This window comes from Protobothrops mucrosquamatus, unplaced genomic scaffold (genome assembly GCF_001527695.2).
Source record: "Protobothrops mucrosquamatus isolate PMUCROS unplaced genomic scaffold, P.Mucros_1.0 scaffold706, whole genome shotgun sequence".
NCBI lineage: Eukaryota > Metazoa > Chordata > Lepidosauria > Squamata > Viperidae > Protobothrops > Protobothrops mucrosquamatus.
In genome coordinates, this window is record NW_015386987.1 from 467,919 (window position 1) to 494,261 (window position 26,343).

The window sequence follows — 26,343 nt, forward strand, 5'->3', positions numbered from 1 at the left end:
TAGAAATTGTCAATATGTGTCTTACATATACTGTATTAATCTGTTGATGAAGATTCTCAGTCATCCAGGTGGAGTTATTTGGAAATTGAGTCATGGCATATGGACTTATCTATTTAGTTTGAAATATTTTACTGCTTATCCAAATAGCTGCTTCCCTCTGAGCAAGTTGGTTAGGAGAAACCACGTAATTGTCCTCCAGGGTGGTTTCATTTCTCATCTAATCTGAATAGGGTTGTTAGGTAAGTAGGCAGAATCTCATTAAGAATAATTGCTCCTAAATCCTTTCTCCTATGTGGGTCATTTATGTGTGGTTTTCCTGATGAATCTGTGAAGTGGTTTTGATCTTCCTGGGGACTGACGCAAGAGAAATATAACAAATGGGGAACAGGTTGTGTCTGAGGCCTCCACCAGGTTTCAGATACTACATAGTTATATAGTACTCTGTTCCAAACTTCCAGGTACTGTACATTCTGAAATTATGTATCTTGCCTAGCATTGTGGTATATACACTGCATATACCTACTAGTCGATGGGATATAGGAAACAATGTTAGCTTGGAAGGTAGTTCCCATATTTGAGGGGCTGCCACAAAGAAGAGAGGGTCAAACTATTCTCCAAAGCACCAGAGGGCAAGACAAGAAACAATGGTTGGAAACTGATCAAAGAAAGAAACAACCTGGAATTAACGAAAAAATTCCAGTAGTGAGGACAATTAATCAGTGGAACAGCTTGCCTCCAGAAATCGTGGGCACTCCATCACTGGAGATTTTTAAGAAGAGACTGGACAGTCACTTGTCTGAAATGGTATAGGTTCTCCTGCTTGAGCAGGGAGCTGGACTAGAAGACCTCCAAGGTCCCTTCCAGTTCTATTCTATTCTATTCTATTCTATTCTATTCTATTCTATTCTATTCTATTCTATTCTATTCTATTCTATTCTATTTGAGACCTTGCCTTAAATAGAATAATGTGAATATGCTTGGGATAAAACTTGGTTTGAGCCAAAATATGCCTAAACTGATCAGTACTGTCAGGTATTATTAGCAGGTTTGTGTAAAGAAGTGGAATTATCCATAGTGAGCTTCTGTACACTTTATTGTATGAAAATGAGTGTAAAAACACAAAAGTTGAATGCAGTGGGTACTTAAGTAGTATGTATAGCGAACAAGACAAGAAAGAATAAGAGCTGAATAAATGATACAAAAATTTGTGGCCAGGAAGATAAGGAAATGTGTTCATGGAGAGAGTGAGCACTGACTCACCAAACAAGTGTATGAGGAAAGACTGAATGTATTGAGAGGAGAAGACTGAGAAAATTGTGTTTGGATAAAGTTTGCAAAAGATGTATGAAGTGGTAAATGGGCAGGATGAAAGCCCAGAAGATTTGCAGGACAAAAAGGTATGGAGAGGCATAATGAATGGAGTTGGCGCAAACTAGATTCACTTATATGATATTTCTTTTTCTAATATGATGCCTTTAATTTTCCTTTCTTACGTGCTTTATACAAGAGTGCTTACCCTCAAATGGACTAATGTAATGGATAAGAATATATGTGAGTATATCTGCATCCCAGCCAATAATCCAGTGTTTGTAATTGCAAATAAAAAGCCAAGACATGATGAAAACAAAATAACAGTGATAGTGTAACATAAAATAAGCACAAGAATCCCAAATATGTGGCTAGGTCATAAACACTTCAGCTTTATTGTACATCACCGAAAAAAATCCCCTGTAATAGCTCAAAGAAATGGGATTCACAAATGAACAACAGAGAAAAAAACCCTTTTAAATTGAGATGCATTCAGCTCAATTAATGGTTAAATGCTGTAAATCGTGTAACCTATAATTTGTTATTTGGTTATCAAAAGAGGTATGTTTTGATTGCATTGTTATTGGGCGTGGCAGCATCTGCTTTTCACAAAAAAAGTATCTAGCCATATAAATTAGAAACTATAAATGAGCTCTCATGCATATTTCTTTAGCTTGTCGTCTTTTCTGCATTAAAAAAGAGAGGGCAAAGAGAAGGAAACAGAAATACAAATGGTACAAAATGCAGGTAAGCATTAGCTTATTTCATTAAACTTCAAAAAAAAAAAAAAGCAATCCATGCGTGAGTTTTTCTTTCCACCAGCAACAGGAGCAAGACGGAAGGGGCAATATATGATTTAGGAGAATCACGATAGGAATGAGAGGCTGCGGAGTAGCTAGCAGTTTCTGGTGCAGAAGCAGAGAAGCACTGGGGCCAGAATTTATTTTTTTCCAAACTTGCTTGCTTCCATTTGTTTCATATAGGACTGGGCAATATGTGGAGGTACTCCTTGTAGTAGTAGTCGGAAGAACGAGAGACCACCTGAGGACAAGACAATTATGAAAACAACCAAAAGATAGACTTGATCTTTATACCTGTGCACATTTGTGCAATTACAAAAGGAGAAATATGCCATCATTTTAACAGAGCTTCCTTTAGTGTAAATAGATTTAGGATTTTTAGACAGGATTGCTCTCCGGTTGCTACTTTTTTTTCTTTGTGTGTGAATGAAATAAATTCTTCCAAGAATGATAGGTCAGGAATTCTATGTTCCATTGACCATTTTCACTGTCCAATGGATGGGGATTTGATGGATCCAGCATGAAGTTGCTGCCAAAAATGACAAGTTATTCTTGTTGTGGCTGTAAAGTTGTCAGATACTCATCAAAGACTCATAATGTGAGTCTTCATAAATTCCTCAAGCCAAATATGGTGAAGAAGCTTTGAAGTGAAGTTGCCTATCCATATTCTAATTATTGGAATAAGGAAGTGGGAGAAGGAGAAGAAAGGAGACTCAGCAGGATGCTGGGGGTCCACATAGTGAAAGTCATCCAAAATAATATCTGTTATAGCATCAAAAATATTCAAAAGGCAAATACCAAGGGGAACCCAACACTTTTCTTCTGTAAACAACAATGATATTAAGCTTTTATTACATTTTAACCATGTGATTGTTTTTTCTTCCACATTCCCAGTAACCGTGTTACACTGAGCTATAATTAGGGGAGGGTCAACATCATCAAACTGGCTGGTGCAACTGGGCAGTCAAAGCCCCAGTCCTTTTTAACATGCATCACATGCACCATACACACATAAAAAGAGGTGGGATTTTGATTGCCCATCTGTGCCAGCCATTTTGATGCTGATGACCTCCTTCTTTTCATGTGTGCCCCTGAGTATGAAATTACTGCATACAATGATCTCCTTATCAATATCTTCACCACACTACACATTTGTCACCGATTGAAACCAAGCTATCTAGATAGGAATGATTGATATTATAATGTTGCCGTGGGAGTTAATATAACCTACCAGACCAATAATGTAAGAATATGCATAAGGTGCCAACCCAGTGCAATATGGTGACTTCATGCTCTTTTTTTTAATTGTTTAGCAATGTTGGTATCATGAGAATTCTGTACAAGGTTAACAAACACTGAAATGCTTTTTTAAAGACAGCCTTGGCTAGAGAGAGAGAGAGAGAAAACATGCCCTTTTATAAAGAACTTACCTTTGAATGTTTGTACCATTAAACTGAAATGCAAAACTCTTTCAAAACTCTATGGATTATATTTTATGATTTACTGTCACAGAGATACATATTTTGCACATTCAAGCAAATAAAAATGCAAATGACAATTCTGTGCACAACCCAGCTAAAACAAAACTACTTGATTTAGCTTAGAGCAATTAAATATGCTGTCAACGTTTTCTTTCTTTCTTTCTTTCTTTCTTTCTTTCTTTCTTTCTTTCTTTCTTTCTTTCTTTCTTTCTTTCACCTTTTTATGCTGTGACAAACAAAATCTGGCATGCTTTTAAACTAGTTTCTTAAAGTTGCTGCAGTGTACATTTTTAAGAAAAGGAGGTAAGAGTTTGGTATAATTAAATAGCATTACTTCTTAGCTGCCTGAACCTTGAGGCAAATAACTGGCATTAGACGCTCAAATGCTGTGATTTATGCTTATTTATGTATAGTAAGCTGTTAACCTGGTTCATGCTTTATCACCCCCTCTATAGCTTGTTAGTATGTGTTGGCATCACAGCGGGAACTGCTATCACAAGCATTTATTCAGCAGATTCAGCGAGAGTTGTTAATTAAGAACACAATACAAATAGTCAGTCCGTTGCTACATTGGTTTTACTACCCCATTTTCATTAAATGACATAATGAAAATTATGCCATACTTTGGTAGGTTTTGTATGACATGACAACAGAAATAAGCTTCATATGCAGAGACCATATGAAAGCTTACCTTAGATGACATTATACATTCAAAAATCCTTACTGTGTAACTACAGGAGAGAGAGAGAGAAAGAAGTTGTAAGCACTTTACTTCCTAAACATAAACGTACAGACTCTATCGAGTGAAAGTATGACCACAGTGATGAAAAGATGATGATTTAATTCCTTAGTCATGTAAAACATGAGAGAGACAGAGAGAGAAAGAGAGACAGAGAGAGACAGAAAGAAAGAATGAGAGAGAGAGAGAAAATGAGAATGAGGAAGACAATGGAAAGTCAAAAGATGAAGGGGTCTAGCACACTTTCAGCATTATCATTAAGGTAGGAAGCTTAATTAATTATGCACAAACACAAATGATTGGCTGCCACACTAATCTAAGAGAGACAAAGAGCCAATCTAATTGTGTCACTAATCTAGGACTAAAACAAAAATTAGGTTAAACTAAATTAAAACATTTTAATTAAAATTATAGATATAGATATATGTACACGCACAGGCACTCACACACAAGTGTATCCAGAGTGTTTCTCAGAATAGGAAAAAGCCATATGCATAGCATTGGACCATCTATATCTATATCTATATCTATTTTTAGTTGAATAACTACTAGGCAAATTTATCAAGTATTACTGTATAAAGATAACATTCCAGTATATACTTTTGCACAAGGCTGATATAATTTAACAAGCTGTATTTATTCTACATTAGCCTTTTAAACTATGCATTTTGTAGGAGAAAAATATTTTCTTAAAAATACATTATAAGTAGCTACTAAATCATTATATTACAGGTTATAATTCACTTTATAAAATTTACTGCACATTCCTGTATTTCCTCAATAATAAATTTCATGGTGTCTTATTCCAAAGTGTGTGGACATTCTTAATGTACCACTAAATTATATGTTATCATTTTTATTCTTGACAATTTAAACACTCATGATATGATTCTGCTGAGAGACTGTTTATTACTTATTCAGCTCTATTCTTCATAATTCTGCCCTTCTGAATATAAACTATCTAGAAATACTTTTTAACATATGATACATTTATCGAAAACAACTATTTGATATTGACTAAGAATATATTTTTTTAAAAAAGAACATGAAAATAATACTATGTTTATTGATAAATGAAATGTTAACCTTAGTTACTATAATCTAGACATTAGTTACTATATAGTCTTGATTAATTTGACCTTCTTTGCCCATGCCATAGAAGTATGTCATGGTGCAAAGATGAAGAACATGTATGAAATACACACTTATCATGCAAACACATTTTATATAACAAGAAAGGAATAAAATGGAAGGTAATGTCCAGTTGAATATGATTTTAAACACCAGTTTCTGCTCCTCCAAGCACGTTGTTTTTTCTGGCAAAATTTCTCCATGTTATATAATTGCAGAATTATTGACCAATGTTTAATTTCCTTTTACATTCTATTCCATCACTATTTAACAACATTAAGCTTCTTCTTTTCTTTCAGAACTGCAACACCAGCTGTAATTCTTTTAAACTTCCAACACATAGAAAAAAATATGATTCTGTCCAATATTAAAATGCAATGAGTGATATTAAAGCATCAATATATCCTAGGGCACCATAATCAGAATATACAATCTAGGATAGTTCTACTGATGTCTGTAGAATTTTTTGGGAATAATTAATTGTAGCTTTGGGAGTGATCCAAAGTGATTTGTTCATTTGAAAATTCCTGAGTTAATCTGATTTATCTTTTCTTTCATCTGCCAAATCTTTGAAAAAGATGAAAATAAAAGAAACTAGCCATCTCATTGTTTTTTTTAATTATAAAGAATTAATATGTTCAGAGTCTTTCATCCTCTTTATTGGATGAATACTATGGATAATTAGTTTCTTGGAGCTTATTCTGTTTGGCATCTCAAAGGGTGAATATCTCAGTGCCAGTTTAGTCAGGGCAGGAACAGAGACTAAACAATAAACAGTAAACCGATATCATTTCTCACACAACTGCAAATAGTTATTGTAAATTGGCTTTTCCAAGCTTTGCCATTCTGGCTAAGAATCTGGAAGGCATTATCCCGACAGATCCAGAAGGTGCCAGGATGGGAAAAGATATTCTTTGTTTTTGAACAAGAGAGGACAAGAAATATTGACTGCTTCAGAAGCAGTTTTCACCCAGGAAAAATGCAGGGGAAAGGGCTAAACTTTTTCCTGTAGTATCATGGGCTTAGGCAAATTCAAAGACCTTACACATCAGATTTCTTTGATTACATTTACAGATTACTATAGTGGATACATGAGAACTTCTAACTTCAGAGTGCCCCATGTACAAGGAATTATGAATCAAAGTGAAAATAGAAAAACAAAATTGGGAGGTAGCTATTATTATCACAAAAGGACCATAAATCACTGTTCTTCTGCATTAAAGCTCTTGACTACTTTTCCCTACTCCTACAGTGTTTGATATCTTCGCCCCATCCCCCCATTAAAATAAATTAAACAAAAGAAGTTTGTATGAAATCATATGATTTTGAGTATCTGGAAATGTACCTTCATATGAAAGCTTTATATTGAAATTCATAGGTTTACAGAGGACCACTGAGGCCACTGAGAACAACTCCTTGGTATATGTATATTTCTTCAGAAGTAAATCCCACTGACATCAATAGATATAACTCTGAAGTCAGTAAAAATTTAACTGATAACTTGGAAGGCTCTTTGACTACATGTCCAACGCTTTAGCAGGCTGAACTGCCCTAATGATAGATGATCATTCATACAGTGAATAAAATGTATTGGATTTCAGATAATAAATATTAAGGGAAAAAGGGAGAAAGAAGAAAGAGACTAAAAAAAACCCCACAACCCAAACATAACTGCAGTGAAATATTTAGCAGACATCTCTATATGACTGCAAAAAATTGCAGCCAAGCTTTCAATATGGAGGCTTTTTAGTCTTTCCATTTCTAGGTAATGAAGGGAAATAATAAAGAATGAAAATTGCAATGTGAAGAAGAAATTTTGTTACATTTGGCTAGGACTTGTCAGCCTTCAGTAGTTTCTTTCCAAGGAAATTGGATCAACCCTTGCACCTCTAAAATGTCTCAATGCTCAGAAATGGAATACATAAGTCATGGTTACTAGTGCCATAGACACTAAACACTATGAATGTTCTAGGGTGTTATTCTTTGCTGGATCGAAATGAAACAATCACATATTGGATTTGCGGAAGCATAAGTTTAAAGATTTATGAATGGCAGTTCATAATGGCAATTTAGAATTTATAAGCCTTCTAATCTTATGCTTTCTAAGAATACTATCTAACAGTTTTATCCAAACCCAGCTTTCCCCATGTTAGCTTTTTTGGTGATGCTTGCTAGGAATTGGGAGAGTTGTAGTTCTATTATGTGAAGTGGAAGAGTGAATTCCTTGAAATGACATCATGCCTTCTCTGCAGAAAAATAGATAATAGAGAAACTGGGACAATCAGGAAATGTAACTACTATATTGCACAAGACTTCTATCTTGCTTGAGTCTTTGGGCAAGATAAAGAAAGTACACAAATTCCAAAGCAATACATTAACTAAATCAGATGCATTATATGAGCAGTGAATGCCACATTGGATTTTCAACATCATAACACTATAATTATGGAGCTAATTAAGATTCAGAAGTAAATAGAAAACAAAAGCTAGACAGTCCCAAAAGATTCTGAGGACAATGTGCATTATAGAGTATTTGTATGAGGTCAGTGAAAGAAGGTAATACTTTAACTGTTCCTTACATTAGATCAGTTTGTAACCAGATTATTTTAAAGTTAAAAATGGAACATTGTAATCCAGTTACTAATCTTCTTTATGTATCACCTTACTCTGGAAACATCCTGAAGATGAATTTATCATAGATGTGCAGATATATTTACGATATTCAAAATACCATGTTGCATACTCTCCATATACATAAATATTTCATCCAAATATTGCTATTACTTTCCATGGAATTAATCTATCACTTACTCTTTTGATATTCTTCACTTATTCATTAAAATGTGTTTTCTTCAGAAAGCAAAAGAGGCAAAAATTGTCATCATATAAGGAAGGCATCTTCCTCCAAGCTATTTTTTGCTACTGAAGAAAGTTACTCCACCAACAGAGACCATCTTACCTCTGACTTCCAATTTGGATTCAACTTCAGCCTGACCAAGACTGTTAATAGCCCTGCAAGTATATGTGCCACCATCATAGGGGCTGGGTTTCCGGATCTCCAGTGTGCAAACACCCTGGTTACTAAACATTCTGTAACGTGGGTCATTCGCTATAATGATTTTATTTTTCATCCATGTGATCTTGGGCTGCAGTTAGAATACAGAGAAAAGATAAGAAATTAAACATCAATTTCTTTTTTTTTTTTTGTAGCATAATACTAAAATTTGATGTTAATGAAGTGCAGGGGTGTCAAACTCAATTTCATTGAGGGCCGCATCAGCATTGCGGTTGCCCTTGGGGGGCTGGGTGGGTGTGGCCAGGGTGAGTGCGGCCTACTGGGTCGGCATGGACAGAGTGGGTGTGGCCTACTGGGTGGGCATGGCCAGCTCTACATCGTTTGCGTCAAGAGTGCCTGTGGGGGCCTGGGCAGAAGTGGGACAGATCTGAGGGTCTCTGGCAGAAGGGGGTGGGACCAGGGCAAGTGCCAAAGCATGGTCCATTGGAGGAGACTCACTGTTCCTCTCAGGCCATGCGTGGGGGGCTGGATAGTGGCACGGGCTGCCCAGAGCCCTGGGCAGCAGAGGTCAAATGCCTAGCCTGGCCCTCGAGCACCTGCAGCACCAAGCCGTTTCCAGACGGCCTTGTGGAGCTAAGACTGAATACGTTTCAGCATAGATGGCCACCACAAAATTGTACATTGGCTCTCGGCTGGCCTGGGCCAGGGCCAAGGCAGCGGGGGCCGTTCCCTCACTGTTTCCAGGATGGCTTTGCGGGCCACATGAAACCACTTCGCGGGCCGCATCTGGCCCCCGGGCCTTGTGTTTGACATGTCTGATGAAGTGGATGGTCTATTTTCTGTTTAAGGACATCTTAAAATAAATGGTAATGTTTTTTAGATTTTCAAATTATTTTATTAGATAAGTCCATTCCATACTTTCCCTAAAATTTTACCCAAAGTCTTTCATTTAATTATGAGAGAAACTCTCATACAGGTAATCCTCGACTTACAACCAGTTGCTTAGTGACTGTTTGAAGTTGCACCGGACCTGTCCAAAGTTACTTATGACCCAGTTTCAAAGTTTGATGGCTTCCCCATTCCCCCATGATCATATGATGGCATGACCACTACATTTATTTAACAACCACTATATTTGCTTAACAATTGCTGCAAAAAAGGTCATAAAATCAGGGATTGCCCATCTGGAAGACCTATATATTATGGAATGCTAAATTTTCATGAACAACACTGCAATATATTTCAATTTCTGCAACTAGTTTATGGGACACCTTTCTCAAATGTGATTTTTAAATGCAACATTTTACATGCATTTTTATTAAACATGTGGTTTTCACATTACACCATTAAAAGTGGTCATTACATGTGTTAAAGAAAGGTGATTATTTTAATATCTCCAATATAAACAAAATCCTAGAACTGCAGAACCAGAAGAATACCTAATGTAAATTCTTTCATCATAGCAAGATTTTTAAAAACCCATCTGTCCTCCTAATATAAATATATTTGCTTTGGGAATAATATACAGGAAGTATTACTAAACAGTTTTTCCTAATTTTAATTAGTAGGAAATAGATTTTATTGCCAAGTTTCAAGTTCGTTGCACAGAAACAGAAACAAGTCTGAGGAAAACCATCAATCTGACATCTGGTTCAGATAAAGAGGTCATACAATTTATTAAGTATCATGATAGGTATTGTAAACATCCCTCCCTGATAAATTGCATTTGTGCTAGTTTCCAATTCTAACAACCCCTCCCCCCAGATAAGTATCAGGTTAAGTAAAAGAGGTGAAATGCAACGGGTAGAAATGTATCTGATGAAATTATCTATTTTGCTCTAGAGTGATGTAGCAGAAGAATAAACAGTTTACCTGGTAACTAGTATATTTGAGTGGTCAGTTTTGCATTTACAACTATGGATTTTCTAGGTGCTATTACAATTGAGAATAGGGAACATGACATGAGTTACAATGCCATTTGTTACCTCATAGGAACACCCTTCTCTCTTTTTCCCAAAGTTCAGATTTTAAAATATTTCAAAATATTTATTACAATAAAAGACCAGTACATTTCCCTATATTAAATAAAAAATAAATTAAACCTTAACCCAGCTAGAGCATAGAAAGTTCTAGATGATGCAGAACCCTAATAGTTGAAAAAGAATTAAGGAGAGAATGGAAGGTATGTCCTCAACATGTACAAGGGCAAGTAACCTTTCCTCCTAAAACCTCAGCTGCAGAAACTAAATATCACATATAAAAGTTCCGTACCACGCAGAGCCCCATAAGAACCTATATATATAATGTTCAAGAAGTGAGATGAAGAAATAGCAGTCTTATACCGAGTGTTTCTCAACCTTGGCAGTTTGAAGACATATGGACTTCAACTCCCAGAATTCCCCAGCCAGCATAGTTGTCTGGGGAATTCTGGGAGTTGAAGTCCACACATATAGGTTCTAAATCAGGGGTCCCCAACCCCCAAGCCATGGCCCACTACCGGGCTGTGGTCTATTTGGAATTGGGTCATGTGAGTGGCTGGCTGGAACGCGCATGAGCAGCTCAACTTGTCCTCATGGCAGACTGGCGGGCATGCCTGGATGCATGCCAGCCCACCGCTCGTGCAAGGACTGTATGCATGCAAGGACTGCATGTGCGTGTACACAAGGGCTGCATGTGTGCCCTGGCCCATCACTGCATGTGTGCACATGTGTGCCGGCCTGCCATTCATGCAGCCCAGTTCCCCTCTTCCCCCCGCCAGCTGGGCTGCCAAACTGCAAAGGTTAGGAATCGCTGTTCCACATTACACATATAGGTTCTAATGGGGCTCTGCACACGTGTGGGACTTTTATATGTGATATTCAGTTTCTACAGCTGAGGAGGTTTTTAGGAGGAAAGATTACTTACCCGGTTGAGGACATAACAGGCTGGGGAATTCTGGGAGTTGAAGTCTACATAACTTCACACTACCAAGGTTGAGAAATACTGTTATACCTGATTTGTCTTATTCACATCTTTTTAAATTCTCTTGTATATTTTTTGTGATTCTTACTAGATGATTATCTTACCTTTGGATTTCCTCGTACACTGCAGTTCAAAGTTGCATTGTAGCCAGATATGGCATATGTATTAACTAAAGGCTGAGTAAACATTGGTGGTTCAGTGAAATTGAAATCCTCATAAACTGGATTTTTGTAGACTTTACCTGCAAAAGAGAAGTTCAAGAATTGCTAAAAGACAGAATTTTGTAACATGTTATTTTCCCCAATTGCTACCTACATAAGAACAAGGTTTATCGGTAAATCATGGAACTGTGCAATACTTTAGATCTGGATTGTGAGAGCACTGACATGCAACTGTAGTGTGTGTTTCTAATTCCTAAAAGCAGCAATTTTATTTCCTGGGTCATGAATCTAACCTCTGCAGCTGACCTATAATCCTAGGAAGAGATACTGCATAGCTCATATGGTTCCATTATCTGCAACCTACTTTATAAACTATCCACAATAAAAGATACATCATCAAAGATTCCTTCCTTCAAAAGTTCTAGAATACCAGTTCAAACCTTTCTTCATGATATTTATAGACAACACTAATCTAAAGAGATTGAACATGGATCTTTGAAAATTTTATGTTTTGTGGACTCATAGTTTTGAACTGCCTCTAATTTATACAGTTTTCCTTTTTTAAAAAATACAACAACCCTCTTAATCTTTTTTACCCATTGATTCTGTTGGGCAGAATTAAAAAGGAAGAAGCTATGTCATCTAGTATCTCAAAGAATATAAATGAAGGAGGAAGGAAATGTTTTCAATTGGTTTGACATTCTGATTGATTAGTAGCTGTTTTCCACCACTGTGTCCTTAGCCTGGTGCATTGCAGATTATTTTTCAAGAAAAGGATTAAAATGTATTATCTCTGCCTAAAATGTGAACTAACCAAATTTCTTTTCCTTCCAAGATAGCAAAACACTGTGTTTAATGTATATTTGTATTCAGAGTGAACACAAGGCTGAAAATTTCTCTTGTATAGGCGGCATGAATTAAATGTCCATAAGATCCTTAAATCTTCCTTAAAATAGAGTGATAGGTACTTAAATAGTTTTGGATAAAGTGCTGTTACTGGAAAAAAATAAATCACTTTCCTGACCATGTTCCTCTTTGCAAGAGAGGTCAGTTATCACAAATGTTTTTTGCTTGATATTGATAATTATGGTACATTAGATTCTACTAAGAACCTAGAGGACAATGTTATGCAAAATCCACATGGGATACCTTGCTTGCAATCAGTATTTTTGCAAATTAGATATAATATCCATATCTTTTAGCAGATGGGATGTATGAAAAGAAAATCCATGTAATTTGCACATTTTTTCCCCTCTTCTAAATGTAGATGTATTTATGTTACAGGTCAAACAAAAACAGAGTCTCCATTATTTTATCCTTTCTCTCTGAACTGTACTATATATTTTTTAAAAAAAGAATAAAGTATTTTCAATGTTTACTATTAATATAATTGTCTATGCTACATAATGGTGTGGTTGCTAAAACTATGGCAGCTTAATATAATTAATATATTAATATAAGCCTCCCATATCCCTTTTAGCTGTTTTCCATTGTCATATTTGTGTCAGATAGTTCAGGAATTTTAGAGTTTTAGCTAACCATCTTTAGCGATCACAGCACTTTCTGTTGTTCTTGTTGCATCCTCACTGAGGCCACACATATTTTCAGAGAAAATGCGGAAGAAATACTCATTTCCGATTACAAGTTCAGTAATAGTAGCACAGGTCCGGTGATAATGTTCAATGACGGTGTACCATTCCTAAAAGATAGAACAAATTAAGCTGAGCTTGTAACACCCTAAGAGTTAGGTGCTCAGAAGTAGCCTGGCTAAGACTTCATTCTTGAAGTATCTATCTGTATTATGCTGCAGCCTGAAGAATGACTGTAATTTTATAAGCAGCCCCCCCATTAAAAAAACAATTGAGATTGGTGCTTTGTTTACAGCTTCATCAAAGCAAAATACCCCTTCAAAAATCCCTAATAAATAATTTTATTTTTTTTCTTTATTTTCAGTTATTTTCAAACCAGCAACTAACTAACTTAAAGTCTTATATGACTTCCTTTATTATTGCATGACTCTGGGCAGCTAACGAGAATTTATAAGAATAGCAATAACACCTATAAATAAATAACTATACCAACAGCCAATATAATGCAATAGCTTAAAGTCTGACTCAACCCCGACCCCCAAAACATGCAAATCATTATACTTATATAAAGAAGGTACACAGAAACAAATATGATAGCTTTAACAATGAGGCTTCATTTGAAAGTAACAATACTAAGAACAAAGACAACCTACCAAAGATACTTGTCATATTCATACAAGGTCTTTTATAACAGTGTCAGTTTAAGAGACATTTAAATGGCAGATGTTCCAGTTTTCAAAAGTTATTTAGATTCACAAATAATAGCAGTGTTTCAAGGCAGCCTTCTATGTGAGAACCAGGTGGCTTATCCTGAGATTCGCCATGTTAGAAAGTCTACCTACCATAGTCTTTTTGTCTGCTTTTTGAATTGTGTAACCAGTAATGTTGGCATTGCCATCATTTTTTGGTGGTGTCCATTCCAAAGCAACATTTTCTCCCCAGACATCTGCAATTTTTACTGCTTGGGGTGGACCTGGACGATCTGCAGAAGTAAAGAGGTAAAATTAACAGTACAGGTAAAAGTCATTTTTTCAGCTTGTCTCAGTTTGACAGGCTTTAATGTTTTTTTAAAGAGTGTACCAAGTTTAGAATTTCTAGTTGGGCAACAACAACAACAACCTTGGAAGGGACCTTGGAGGTCATCTAGTCCAACCCCCTGCTCAGGCAGGAAACCCTATACCATTTCAGACAAATGGCTGTCCAGTCTCTTCTTAAAAACTTCCAGTGATGGAGCATTCACCACTTCTGCCGGCAGGTTGTTCCACTGGTTAATTGTTCTAACTGTCAGGAAGTTTCTCCTTAGTTCTAGGTTGCTTCTATCCTTATGGTATAGGGTGTCCTGCCTTGAGCAGGGGGTTGGATTAGAAGATCTCTAAAGTCCTTTCCAACTCTGTTATTCTGTTAACCTTCTTCCAGTGACATCTATAACAACGGATGATGATGTCACATAAATGATACCAAGACATACTGACTTTAATGATGTTTATAATGATGTACGTAAATTGCAGCACTTATGTGATGACCTCATTATACATGTGTCAGAATTTGTCCTTCTATGCCCCCTGAAGACATCTTTGGCTTCTCCCCTCAGAAACTATATTTGTTACAGGCAAGACTGGGTTGTAACTGTTAGATTGTAGGCCTTTCATATTCAGATGAAATGTAGCTTGGGTCATAACTCTGGTTTGTAGGGGCTATAGATAAAAAAGATATGGTAAGGATCATAATGTAGCTTATTTCAAACTCTTAAGTTATAGAAGAGGCATGGAAGACTCCAGCCCTCCACAATTTCTTATCCTTTTTATCCTGCTCTCTATATAAAATAGCCTCCATTTATGTTATGTTAAGGCCAAAGTGTTGTCAAAGTATTATAGCTAACAGGCCATTTTCTACTCAAGTGGAATTTCAATACGTACCAACTATTTGAATGTCTATTGTGGCTCTGTCCACGAGGTTATCTACTTTGACCTTCATGTCATATTTTCCAGAATGGCTCCTCTCTGCTTTTCGGATGAAGATGATAGAATCATTTTCACTGTTGCGGATATTAATTTGGTTCTTGTCTACGTGGGTACCATTTTTCTTCCAAGATACTTTTGGTCTTGGCCTTCCCTATGGCAGAAAAAAAACCCCAGACATGTAAACTTTGAGATATACCATAGTACTTGATTATTATTTCCTTTTTAAGATATTCTTTAAATATGTTTGAATAGCAGAAAATTGCAAATTAAAATCAGTGAACTGCTGATTGAATTAAACACATGGAATATGTTTAGCTATCAGCCTTTTCTAAAGTGGCTCCCTTCAGTTTGTGTCTCTGTTATAGTGTTTCTCAACTTTGGCAACTTTAAGCTGTGTGGACTTCAATACCCAGAATTTTCCAATCAGCACAGCTGGAGGGTCCAGGAAAAGGGCCTTCCCTGCCATTTTTCTGCCCTGTGGAATATCCTCTCCCCGGAAGCAAAGTGGGTCCTCACTCTCCTAGCCTTTCAACAGAGTTTGCAGATCTGCTCTGTCCCAGAGTAGCACACAACCCTGGGAATGATTGGCGCCTTAAGGCTCCCTCCTGCCTTTGAACTTTGAATTTATTTTAATTTTGTTTCTACCTGGTTCCTTCTTCTAATATAGTGCATTTTTATATGATTTTTAGGCTTTTAACTGTGCAGCAACCACTCTGAGAGTGAGATGGGTAATTCCTAATTTTGATAAATAAAATAAAAATAAATCAATGATCTTGTCAAATTTACCCTTTGGAAGATTACTAGAATTAATGTATATTTTAAAAACGGTTCTTTCTTTCACATATAGAGTTGGAGTATTCTATGACATTGAGTGAGAATTAAAGGCATTTAAAGTTACTCTGATTACAGTTGAGTATCTTTGTAAATGCACTGCAAGTAAATTGATCAGTATTATAATTCCCATATTGTGAACACAAAGATTTTTTTAATCAACATTTTTAAACATTTGCTGCCATTTAGCAAATATTGAAATTTCTTAGAATTTCTTCAAATGTAGAAGTTATCAGTGCAATTGTATTAGTTACACACACACAACACCTAGTATTAGATATAGACCCATATGCATATACACATAAAAACACTCATGCATTCCTTACGTGGAAAGGAATAACAAGATTCACAGCTTCTCCAACCCTTCGAATATAAGTTTGCTTTAAGTGTCTCGGCAGACGAATCTTCGGAGGTTCTTAATTTAAAGAGAGGAATTTATTTCTCAATTCATAAGATCAAAAGGTGGCTATGCATAGAATATTTTTTTTCATTGGAAATCAAAACAAGGGGCAAAGAGAGATGAGAGGTATTAGGCAAGGAAAAATAACTTTTATCAATGCTTATATGAGTTACAAATAAATGATCAGCCTCACCTATAACTTCTTTAACTAAAATAGGCTGTGGATGCAGCCGGGGCTCACTGGCACCTGCAGCATTTATTGCTTTTACTCGGACAAAGATTTTTGATCCAGTTGGAAGATCAGGGATGGTGAATTTTGTTTTATCTGTTGGATCTTTATTGGCCACAATCCATTCTTCCGCTAAAGTGGAATAAAAACAGAAAGACAAAGAGAAATAAAAACATTCAGAACTACATAGAAAGACAGACGGAATATGGTTCAATATTTTTTTTTAAAAAAAATTGCTTTTAAAGTATACACTGGATACATTATGGAATTTTGCACTTTTGTGGCCAGGTCATTAGCTTCTATAATGGTGCAAGTAGAAGAAACAAAAGTTACTAACCTGCAAAGAAAAATCAATAGACAGAGACAGACAGGCACAGACAGACAGATCGATGGTTAGGAAATAAGAATTATACAGTAATCCTGAAGGCCAGGCCATCAATGTCATTTTACTGTCTTTTTAAGAGAAATATTAATATGCAAGCAACATAACAATTGTCAAGTTGGAAAAACGCATTTCCACATGGAATCTATCCAAATTCTGGATCTTAATGATTTCCTGATTTTTTTTTTAAAAAAAGAAGAGGTTTCCATATCAATATATTTGCACTCTGTATTGTACTTTGTTATATTCACAAAGATAGCTTTGCTGATTGGCCAGCAATCCATGCCTTTCCCTCCTCCCTGTTTTGACAGCATTTTCTTTCAACAAAATGCCAAGTTCCAAAATATCCTGCAAATTTTTGAGTACTCTGAGCAAACAAAGTAATCTAATTTAATCCTAGTATAAATATGCTGTGTATTAATGTAACCCCTTGCTAAAAATGTATCTGGGGAGCTTCCAGTAAGCAAATATTCCTCAATTTTCAAATGTTATTTTGTTATTATCAGCAGTTAAATTTATTAAATATAGAAGACTGCATGAAAACTGAATTAATTTATCTGGACATTTCATAAACAGCTTATTTTTACGTGATGCAAACTGTGATTTTTTTTTAAAAAAAAATAACTTTATTAAAAAATTTAAATGAAATATAAAAGCTAACAGAAACTAATATTTAGAACAAAGAAAGAAAAAAGAAAGAAAATCTAAAGAAGAAACTTCCTATTTTCTTTTTAGCAAATGTAAGTGTAAATCTTTTATTCTATGATTAGAGCATGACGTTCATTTTTCTTTATAATCTATTTTTTTCTAATCAACACCATGGCTTTTATCTGAATATAGATAACCAATTTTATTGACATAGACAACAGAAATATAAAGGCAACATAAATCTCTTACACAGACAAAAACACTTAATTAGCAACGTTATTTTAAAAAGTTCTTTTGAGACCAAAAGTACATTCTACGTAAAATAAAAAAGAAGTAGAATTCCATACTGTTTAAATAATATCTTCTTGCAGAAAAAAGGCTCATGCTATAAAAGACCTTTTGTGCTTTAGTACCTGGGCCATTGGATCTAAAACTCTAAACCAGAGTTTCTCAACTTTAGATGTGTAGACCGCAATTTTTAGAATTTGCCAGCCAATTTCTGGAGAAGTTCTGTCCACATTCAAATTCTGTTTCATCCAATCTTTCTTACTTTACATTTTACACTTACAAAATAATAATAGCAAGGAAGGACTCCATAGGTGGATAAAAATGCCAGATCCAATCTAAATATCTGGCTGATGGTACGACCAACCAGGTATGAGCTGAAAACCAGTTGTATGTATTAAAGTAGAAATTCAGCTCCTTGATCATTTCCCAGGTTTTCCAAATTACGTTGATTTTATTGGAATCTACCTGCCTATCCATCTATCTCTAACACTCTTTCAATAAGATTTAAATATCTTGCATACATTACCCTCCAGATTATGGGTTGCCTCCAGAAAGTCAGCATTTCATACTTCTGTAGGTAGACCTTATTTGGGATTCATTTTTGTTATTAATTCAGAGACATCAATTTTTAGACAAGCATAACATAGTTAGTTAGTACTCTCTATCAGTAAGTACCGAGACACACATACTGCACCTTGAAGAGGAGCTTGTCATGATCACAGAGTTGATGAGACAGTAAAATCAAGTATGGGTTTATGTGGGACACCAGCAACTCCTTTAGGATAAAACATTGTTTGTATTTTCCCCCCAGTGATCAACCACTCCAACCACTGATCAAAGGAAAATAGTACAATGAAAAGAGGCGAAGAAGAAGGGAAGAAAAAGCTTGATGCTGAACACTCACAAGGTCTGGGTGTCTTCTCTTCCGTCTGCCCTGGGCCCCCGGCTGTGTCCTCACTAATATTTTGCTCTAAACCAGAGTCAGAGGAACCTAAATGATTTGGAAAGCACAGATGGGGATTTACAGTCATAGGCAGAAGTGCCTTTTGGACTGGTATCGCCGAGCATCGACAAAATCAGAATCAGAAACCAAGACAGTTGAGAAATGTGAAAAAAAAAGAGATAGGCAAGAGGCATCCATTCAGAAAAAGAGATTTAAGAAGAAGAGAAAATTAAAGCATACTCCAGAATAAGCAAGAGGAAACTGAAAGAAGAAGAAGAAAGATATACACAAAGGTTTAAGATGCCTGGCAAGACTACTGGCATACTATCACTGAAATCCATTGGTTATCAGAAACTCAGGGTCTGCCGATACTTCTTGCTGAACAGTTGGCATCTGCAGCTCTCTGCCTTTTGTATCCTGACTCTTGCACTGAATGTATGGAAGATAGGTGTGCCTTCGACCATCATATGTGGGACCTGGCAATTAGCTCTGGGGCATGTCATGAATCTGTCAACCACAGAATTGGTACAGTGAACTTAACAGAATCCCTGCTTCTATTAGTGATTCCTTGTAGCAAATAAAAAACAATATTTTACCATATCATAATTTTTGGATTGAGTTAGATGATTCTGTGCCAGTTCTTCCACCAAGTATAGGTTTAGAGGAAGTATCATATAGATACATTTGAAAAATAAATGCAAGACAAATATGGGGATCTCTTTATGATAATGTTTTTCACTAGCTGAAGAACTCTTCTGAGCAATGTCTACCTCTAAATTTATAAAAATAAATTTATTTTTACTTCATCTATTTTTCATTATTGTCAATCTGTGACAAAAACTCAGAAAACAGGAGAAAAGGGTAAGTTTGCTTCTTTATTTTCAGTTCTTAAAAACTTTCCGTTCCATTCTTGTAATGTAAATATTGTTGTTTGATCCTTTGAGGCTATTTGCATAGGTGTATTTAGAATATAGTACTGTTTCCGATGAAAGAGTATATATTATTAACTTTTAAACAGTCATGATGTTTGTCTATTCTTCTAAGGTTGGTTTTGTATATTTGAAAAGATTTTTTTAAAAAACAAAATTTGCCTTTGGTTAAAGTGGCTCTACTTTAATACCCCACTCGAGGGTAACAGGCAAGCAAGAGAGAAAAGCAGAGAAAAGAGAGATTGGTTGATAGAATAAATAAGTATAAGCAACAAAAGGTAGAACTGAAGAAATGGAGCTGAAAGATTGACAGTTAAAGAAAAAGATTGTTGAAGATCCAGTAAGAGATTAAGTTTTATAGAGACATTAGTGGAAAGAAAAGTACTGCAGGAAAGAAGATGAAGAATAGAGAAATCCAGATACTAAAAACAAACAAGCAACAGAAACAATGCATAGGAAGAGATATAGCAAAGTAAGCAAAAAGTATTATTTAACCCTCTAAAAATATTAATATATATACATGAATAACATTATTTTTTGTGTGTGTCTGTGTATTTGCATGCATGCATATACACAGACATTATATATGTAACATATATAATTTATATCCAGATATGCAAAGGGTAAATAGAACATACAGACTGTATGCTACATTTGTTTGTAAAATATATCACTATTGTATTTTATCCAAGGTGGGTCATGTCAAAATGGCACATGCAATCTATGTTTGAGATATGTCCTTAACACTTTAAACTTCCAATGAAGAAAGTAAAGGGCTTGCTCTGTTCAACAGTTTCACAAGACGGTTTGACATTTTTGAACTCAGAAATCTGAAAAAAGACTATTATTATTATGTGTTTGATTTTTTTTTGAAGTTGTTCTCTGAGAACTGAATAGTGGCTAAAGCACGCATGCCAGAATATTTGCCACTGGTTATATATCCCTACTTTGCGATGATTAAAAAAAACAAGGAAATGAAGGATATACACTTAATAAAAAATTGATAATATTGGGTTGATCTTGGGCCAGTTACTCTCTCTCTCAGCTTGAGGAAGGAGGCAGTGAAAAACCACTTCCAAAACAATTTGCCAAGAAAATTACAGGAACCTGTCCAGATAGTTGCCAGGAAACAACCCTAGCTTGAAAGTGCTCACCCAAATTTTCTTTTCCCAAGCAATGAGCCATTCTCAAGAAGTCTCTTATGATATCTGTGGATGTGTATTTTTCCCTCTTGTGAAACAACAGTGTTCAAGCTCTTTTGTTTCTTGATATATCTAGTTAGCTTACTAAAATTTTACTTGCTTTTTTAAAATGTAATTTCTATTTTTGAAAATCAATCCCATATGAGTATGGCTAGCAATATGGGAAGAAATTTAAATTCCAGTAGGAGAGAAATATTTTGCCTAGCCAATGAACCTAAATGATACTTTCTCTTTTTCAAGGCCAGGTCTGGAAAAAACTATTTCTGCTGAGCTATAATAATTAGCAAAACAACATTTACTTTTATAGCATAAAAATTCTTACATCTGTGCTCTAAAGCAGACACATTCCAAATAAGTGGCTTAAAATTGCCTGAAATACTTTGTTCAGCAGACACATGTTGACAAGAAAAAGCAAAAGATAGAGATCAAGGCTGCTTACTTTTAAATATTTGCTAGGAAGAAATGATAAATCATTGGTTAAGGAGGGTAAAATATAAACTGGAAGCTATTAGCTATGTTCCAGCTGTGTTCTCCATTTTTCTGCAGTTTACTCTATATACTTGCTTTGGAAAGAAAATTTCCCAAACCATCTGCCAGATTTTTATGAATCATGAATTGTATATGCTAGTGGCCCCCATAAATCAGTTAACATCAGATTTATGGAGCCTGATATTTCTGAATTATTACTGAGCTGTTCCATAAAAGTAGAAGCAACAGCAGCAATAATAATAATAATCAAATACAACGTGTTTGTATTCCATTCTATTCCTGCCCTATTTCCTTAAAATTTCTAGCTGGTTATTGGTCTTTACTTCAGATCAGTATCTTTTCTACTTAGGCTAAGAGTTTGGGAGATATTTGGGAACAATTTGGAAGTTACAATCTGGTCAGTACACTGACATTAATAAAAATCCAACATTGTTGTCTTTAGTATAATCAGTGGCACAAATCATACACAGTCAGATGTTTTCACTGATTCAATAGTTGAGAAGCTGTATAGAACAGAACATAGCTTACTAATTACTTAAGAACTTCTGTGCTGGATTCAACACAAATTTTGAAGGGGCCTTTTTAGTTTACTTTGGAGAATCTTTATATTTTATATACATTTACGTACAGATATAAGTAAAAGCAAAGTTGTTGCTGAATGGGAAAAACAGATATGTATCATCTTTGCATAAAACATGATTGGGACTTACTTCCTTCAAAGCAATATTCTATAACATAGCCATCTAAACCTGCAGCTCCAATCTGATCTGGTGGTCGCCACTTCATGGTAACTGTAGTATCAGTGACAGAGTCAACCACCAGACAAGTAGGAGGACTTGTGACAGCTAAAAACAACAAAAGAGAATATTGACATTAGCCAGACAAAATATACATAATATCGTGCAGGTCACTAAACAATTTTCATGGTTGTTAAATTGGTTAGCAAAGAATCTTACAGCACCTTAAAAATTAACAAGCACATTAAAGACTTTCCCATTACTAATCTAAATAATTTGTGCATTAGGAAAATACAGATGATAACACCACCTCCTTATCTGTATGCTTTTGTTGTTTTCATTAGAATAGATGATATTTAGAACTGTTGACCTCATCTTCTGCAGTCCTTAACATAAACAACTGAAAAATCTGATTTTTCAAAAGAAATATCATCTGAAAAATCAACAAAGCACAGATAGGGGGAATGAAATGGCAGTGTGAATGGAATAAGGATTAGAATGGGGATGACTGTTAAAATAAAGATGAGGAATATAATACAAAAGTTAGCACAGGAACAACTTTTACCCCAAGGAATTGTAAACAGAGTACTATTGAGAAGGATGCAGGAGGCTAGACTATTTTTTTAAACCTTGGTGACTTTAAGACAGGGGTCTTCAAACTTGGCCCTTTTATGACTTGTGGACTTCAACTCCCAGAATTCCTCAGCCAGGCACGCTGGCTGAGGAATTCTGGGAATTGAAGTCCACAAGTCATACAGTAAAAGGGCCAAGTTTGAAGACCCCTGCTTTAAGATGTGTGGACTTCAACTCCTAGAATTTCTTAGCCAGGAATTCTGGGAAATGAAGTCCATGCAAGTTAAAGTTTCTGAGGTTGAGGAACAATGAACATATGATCCTACACGCTTCTATAGTACTTTCTGATGAAACATACGTGTTAATTAAAAAAATAATAATGAATCTGCAGCCAATATTAAATCATGACTGCAACTTCAGATGAGAAAGATTAATTCGTTTTCCTGCTTCCTAGTTCTACAGAATTCTGAAGTCTTCTTTGAAACTGAATTCAATCAGCTGTCTTTCTTCCTGGATGTTACGTCAATGAATATCTCCTGTATTTTTAATTAATTTCCAGGGTGCTACAGTACTCTATTGCAATAAAATCATTTAATAAAAGTTTTGAATAATTAAATACATAGATATGATTTACTTACCTAGAGGCACAAAAGGTTTTGACGGCATGCTCGGTTTGGAAGTCCCAATAGCATTAACTGCAAACACACGCACCTCATAAGCAACTCCCTCAATCATCTTTTTGGGCTCAAAAGTTGTTTCTTTAATAAGATCAAAATTTAATCTCATCCATCTGGAGCTTTGCTTCTTTTTCCTTTCAATATAGTACCCTAAATAAATATATGCATAAATATAAAACCATCAGTTGATGGCTCAGAATTTCTAAAAAGAGCAAGTGCAACTGTTATGGGGATGACCTATTTCAGGATCTAATCTGAGTCCATCACTGGGACCAGAGTTTTAGTCTTTGGAGCTTTTGGAAGACCCATTTCACTTGGTCACCACCATGCTATCTAAATCAGACATGTCAAACACAAGGCCCGGGGGCCGGATGCGGCCCGCGAAGTGGTTTCATGTGGCCCGCGAAGCCATCCTGGAAACTGTGAGGGAACGGCCCCCGCTGCCTTGGCCCTGGCCCAGGCCGGCCGGGAGCCAATGTACAATTTTGTGGTGGCCATCTATGCTGAAACGCATTCAGTCTTAGCTCCACAAGGCCGTCTAGAAACAGCAAGGAACCAGTCCCTGTCGTGTCGGCCCCACCCCCTGGGTGCATGCTGGGGAAGTGTCACCCTTTGTGAGGAATGAAGAAATGGACCATGCCTTGGCGCTTGCCCCAGTCCCACCCCCTTTTGCCAGAGACCCTCAGATCTGTCCCACTCCTGCCCAGGCCCCCACAGGCACTCTTGACGCGAACGATGTAGAGCTGGCCATGCCCACCCAGTAGGTCACACCCACTCCATCCACGCCCACCCAGTAGGTCGCACCCATCCTGGCCAACACCCCCCGAGGGCAACCGCAATGCTGATGTGTCCCTCAATGAAATTGAGTTTGACACCCCTGATCTAAATAATAATAATAACTTACACATTTCCTTGAGCAAAAACTCTCAGCTGAAACCCTTCTGCTTATGAATAGTGTATACTTCCACTTCAAAGAGCCACCAAATAATTCTACAAAAACATTAAAATACTTTAATGTTTCACTGAGCAGTCTACATACCTAAAAGAGGAGATCCGCCATCATAGGCTGGAGGTTCCCAGGTCATAATACACCAATCTTCTCCTATCTCAATCACAATGGGTGCCTCTGGAGGATCAGGAATATCTGTTGCAATTAGAAGTTTTAAGTTGTTAGTTTTACTGGAAAAGCAAATATTTTGTTCATCTCAGACAAAATTACTTATAGTTATATTGGAGCAAACATCCAGACTCACTTAAAAAAACCCCAAGTCACTTACATTACAGAATTTAAATTAATCGCAAATAAGCTAAATCCCACTGATTTTAATAGATTGGATCTAAGACATATTTGGTTGGGATTTCACATCAGATTTTCATTAAACAAATAATGTTTAATGAAATGTTACAAGTGTTATCATCTAAATCAGTGTTTCTCAACTCACCAACTTAAAAATGTATGGATTTCAACTCCCAGAGTTCTCCAGCCAGAAATTCTGGGAGTTGAAGTCCACACAACCTAAGGTTGCTGAGGTTTCCAGGCTGAAATCTCTGCTGAATTAGAAAGAAATTCATTTGGGAAAAATCACTTAGAGTCCTATTTTATCTCAGAGCTGTTGAAAAGCTAAGGCAACATTCTTTAAAACGACTGAAAATAAAATGTGTTTTGTTGCAGTCATTGGATCAATTTTCATGCTCGTTAAGGAATTACATGAGTTTGTAGTTGCAATGCTTTTAGAAAAAGCTGAAATAGGAAAGAGCATTGGTGCTACTTCATACAAAAGCCTTGCATTTCATTGACTTACCAACTACTTTGATATTGATGTGAGCTGAGTCTTCTCCAGCTTCATTCTTCAGCATTATTCTGTAAACACCTGAGTCATCTTTTTCAGCTGAATCAATCACCAAACAACTGCTGTCTGGATAATTCTCTGCCCGTATTCTGGATGCAGAATCCATGATCCACTGTCAATCATTTTGCAAAAGAGAATAGGGTAGGGGGAGAAAAATAGTTTAAAAAAGGGGAAATTACAGTAGAAACCACCAGAGGATCAACAATCAGAATTGAATTAGGATAAATAATATGGAAATTGCACAAACGTCGCAAGGAATTTATCAAATACTCCATGGACACATTCTTGATACCTTAGACTTTGTGCTTATTTAACAATGCTTTTTTTAATTTTTAAAATCAGAATGAGAGGCTGGCATGAAATAAAGTAAAGCACCATGCCACCAAGACATTTTTATGTTTAAAGACTAGCTGTGGCTTAACATGTGGCTTAACATGTGTACTTAAATTAAAAGTACATGATTACAATTTAGTCTTGGAAGCATATCTATTTATTGAGAAAATGAAAAAAAATCACTTGAACTAATAAAGGAAAACTGGGAGAGCAGTAATTCTACCAGTTTACTTTTTGATAAATGGTTATTTTGCAAGACATATTCCACTGTGCCCAATGGTCACATATATTATTGAATTCCCCCTTGAAAAATACTGCATGCTAATGTCTAGCAATATTTCTCAGTTGTACAGTTAGTCCTCATTTAGTGACCACAATTGGACTGGCAATTCAGTCATTAAATGAAGTGGTCACTAAGCGAAACTGCAATTGTGTTCATGATCTGACTTCAGCATTACTTGGCTTTACAGACCTATGATGGTTATCAATGCCACAATTGGTTGCAAGATTATTTTTGCATCATGGTTGTAACAGCGAAGAGTTGCTAAATGAGGCAGTTCCTAACTGAGTACTACCTGCATTTTCTTGTGTGTGTTTTCAAAACATTTAGGAAACAATGGTCTAGCAACTAAGAGGGATAGTGGACAGAGTTATCCACTGGTTATGGTAAAAAAAAAGCATGCCA

The 26,343-nt window shown here is 36.0% G+C and overlaps 1 protein-coding gene across 1 annotated transcript in view; it reads right to left on the reverse strand.

The window, feature by feature from the left end:
• Positions 1–1,683: 1,683 nt before the first annotated feature.
• The window catches only part of MYBPC1 (myosin binding protein C, slow type), a 115,643-nt gene continuing 90,983 nt past the window's right edge, over positions 1,684–26,343 (reverse strand). The window contains exons 17-29 of the mRNA XM_015818239.1: positions 25,278–25,437; positions 24,515–24,619; positions 23,437–23,625; positions 22,199–22,333; positions 18,830–18,916; positions 16,572–16,739; positions 16,305–16,393; positions 15,103–15,298; positions 14,029–14,168; positions 13,137–13,296; positions 11,541–11,677; positions 8,419–8,605; positions 1,684–2,349 (exon numbers count right to left, since the gene is read on the reverse strand). Of these exons, the coding sequence (XP_015673725.1) occupies positions 2,249–2,349; positions 8,419–8,605; positions 11,541–11,677; positions 13,137–13,296; positions 14,029–14,168; positions 15,103–15,298; positions 16,305–16,393; positions 16,572–16,739; positions 18,830–18,916; positions 22,199–22,333; positions 23,437–23,625; positions 24,515–24,619; positions 25,278–25,437 (1,854 nt within the window). The 3' untranslated portion in view covers positions 1,684–2,248. The remainder of the gene's footprint in view (positions 2,350–8,418; positions 8,606–11,540; positions 11,678–13,136; positions 13,297–14,028; positions 14,169–15,102; positions 15,299–16,304; positions 16,394–16,571; positions 16,740–18,829; positions 18,917–22,198; positions 22,334–23,436; positions 23,626–24,514; positions 24,620–25,277; positions 25,438–26,343) is intronic.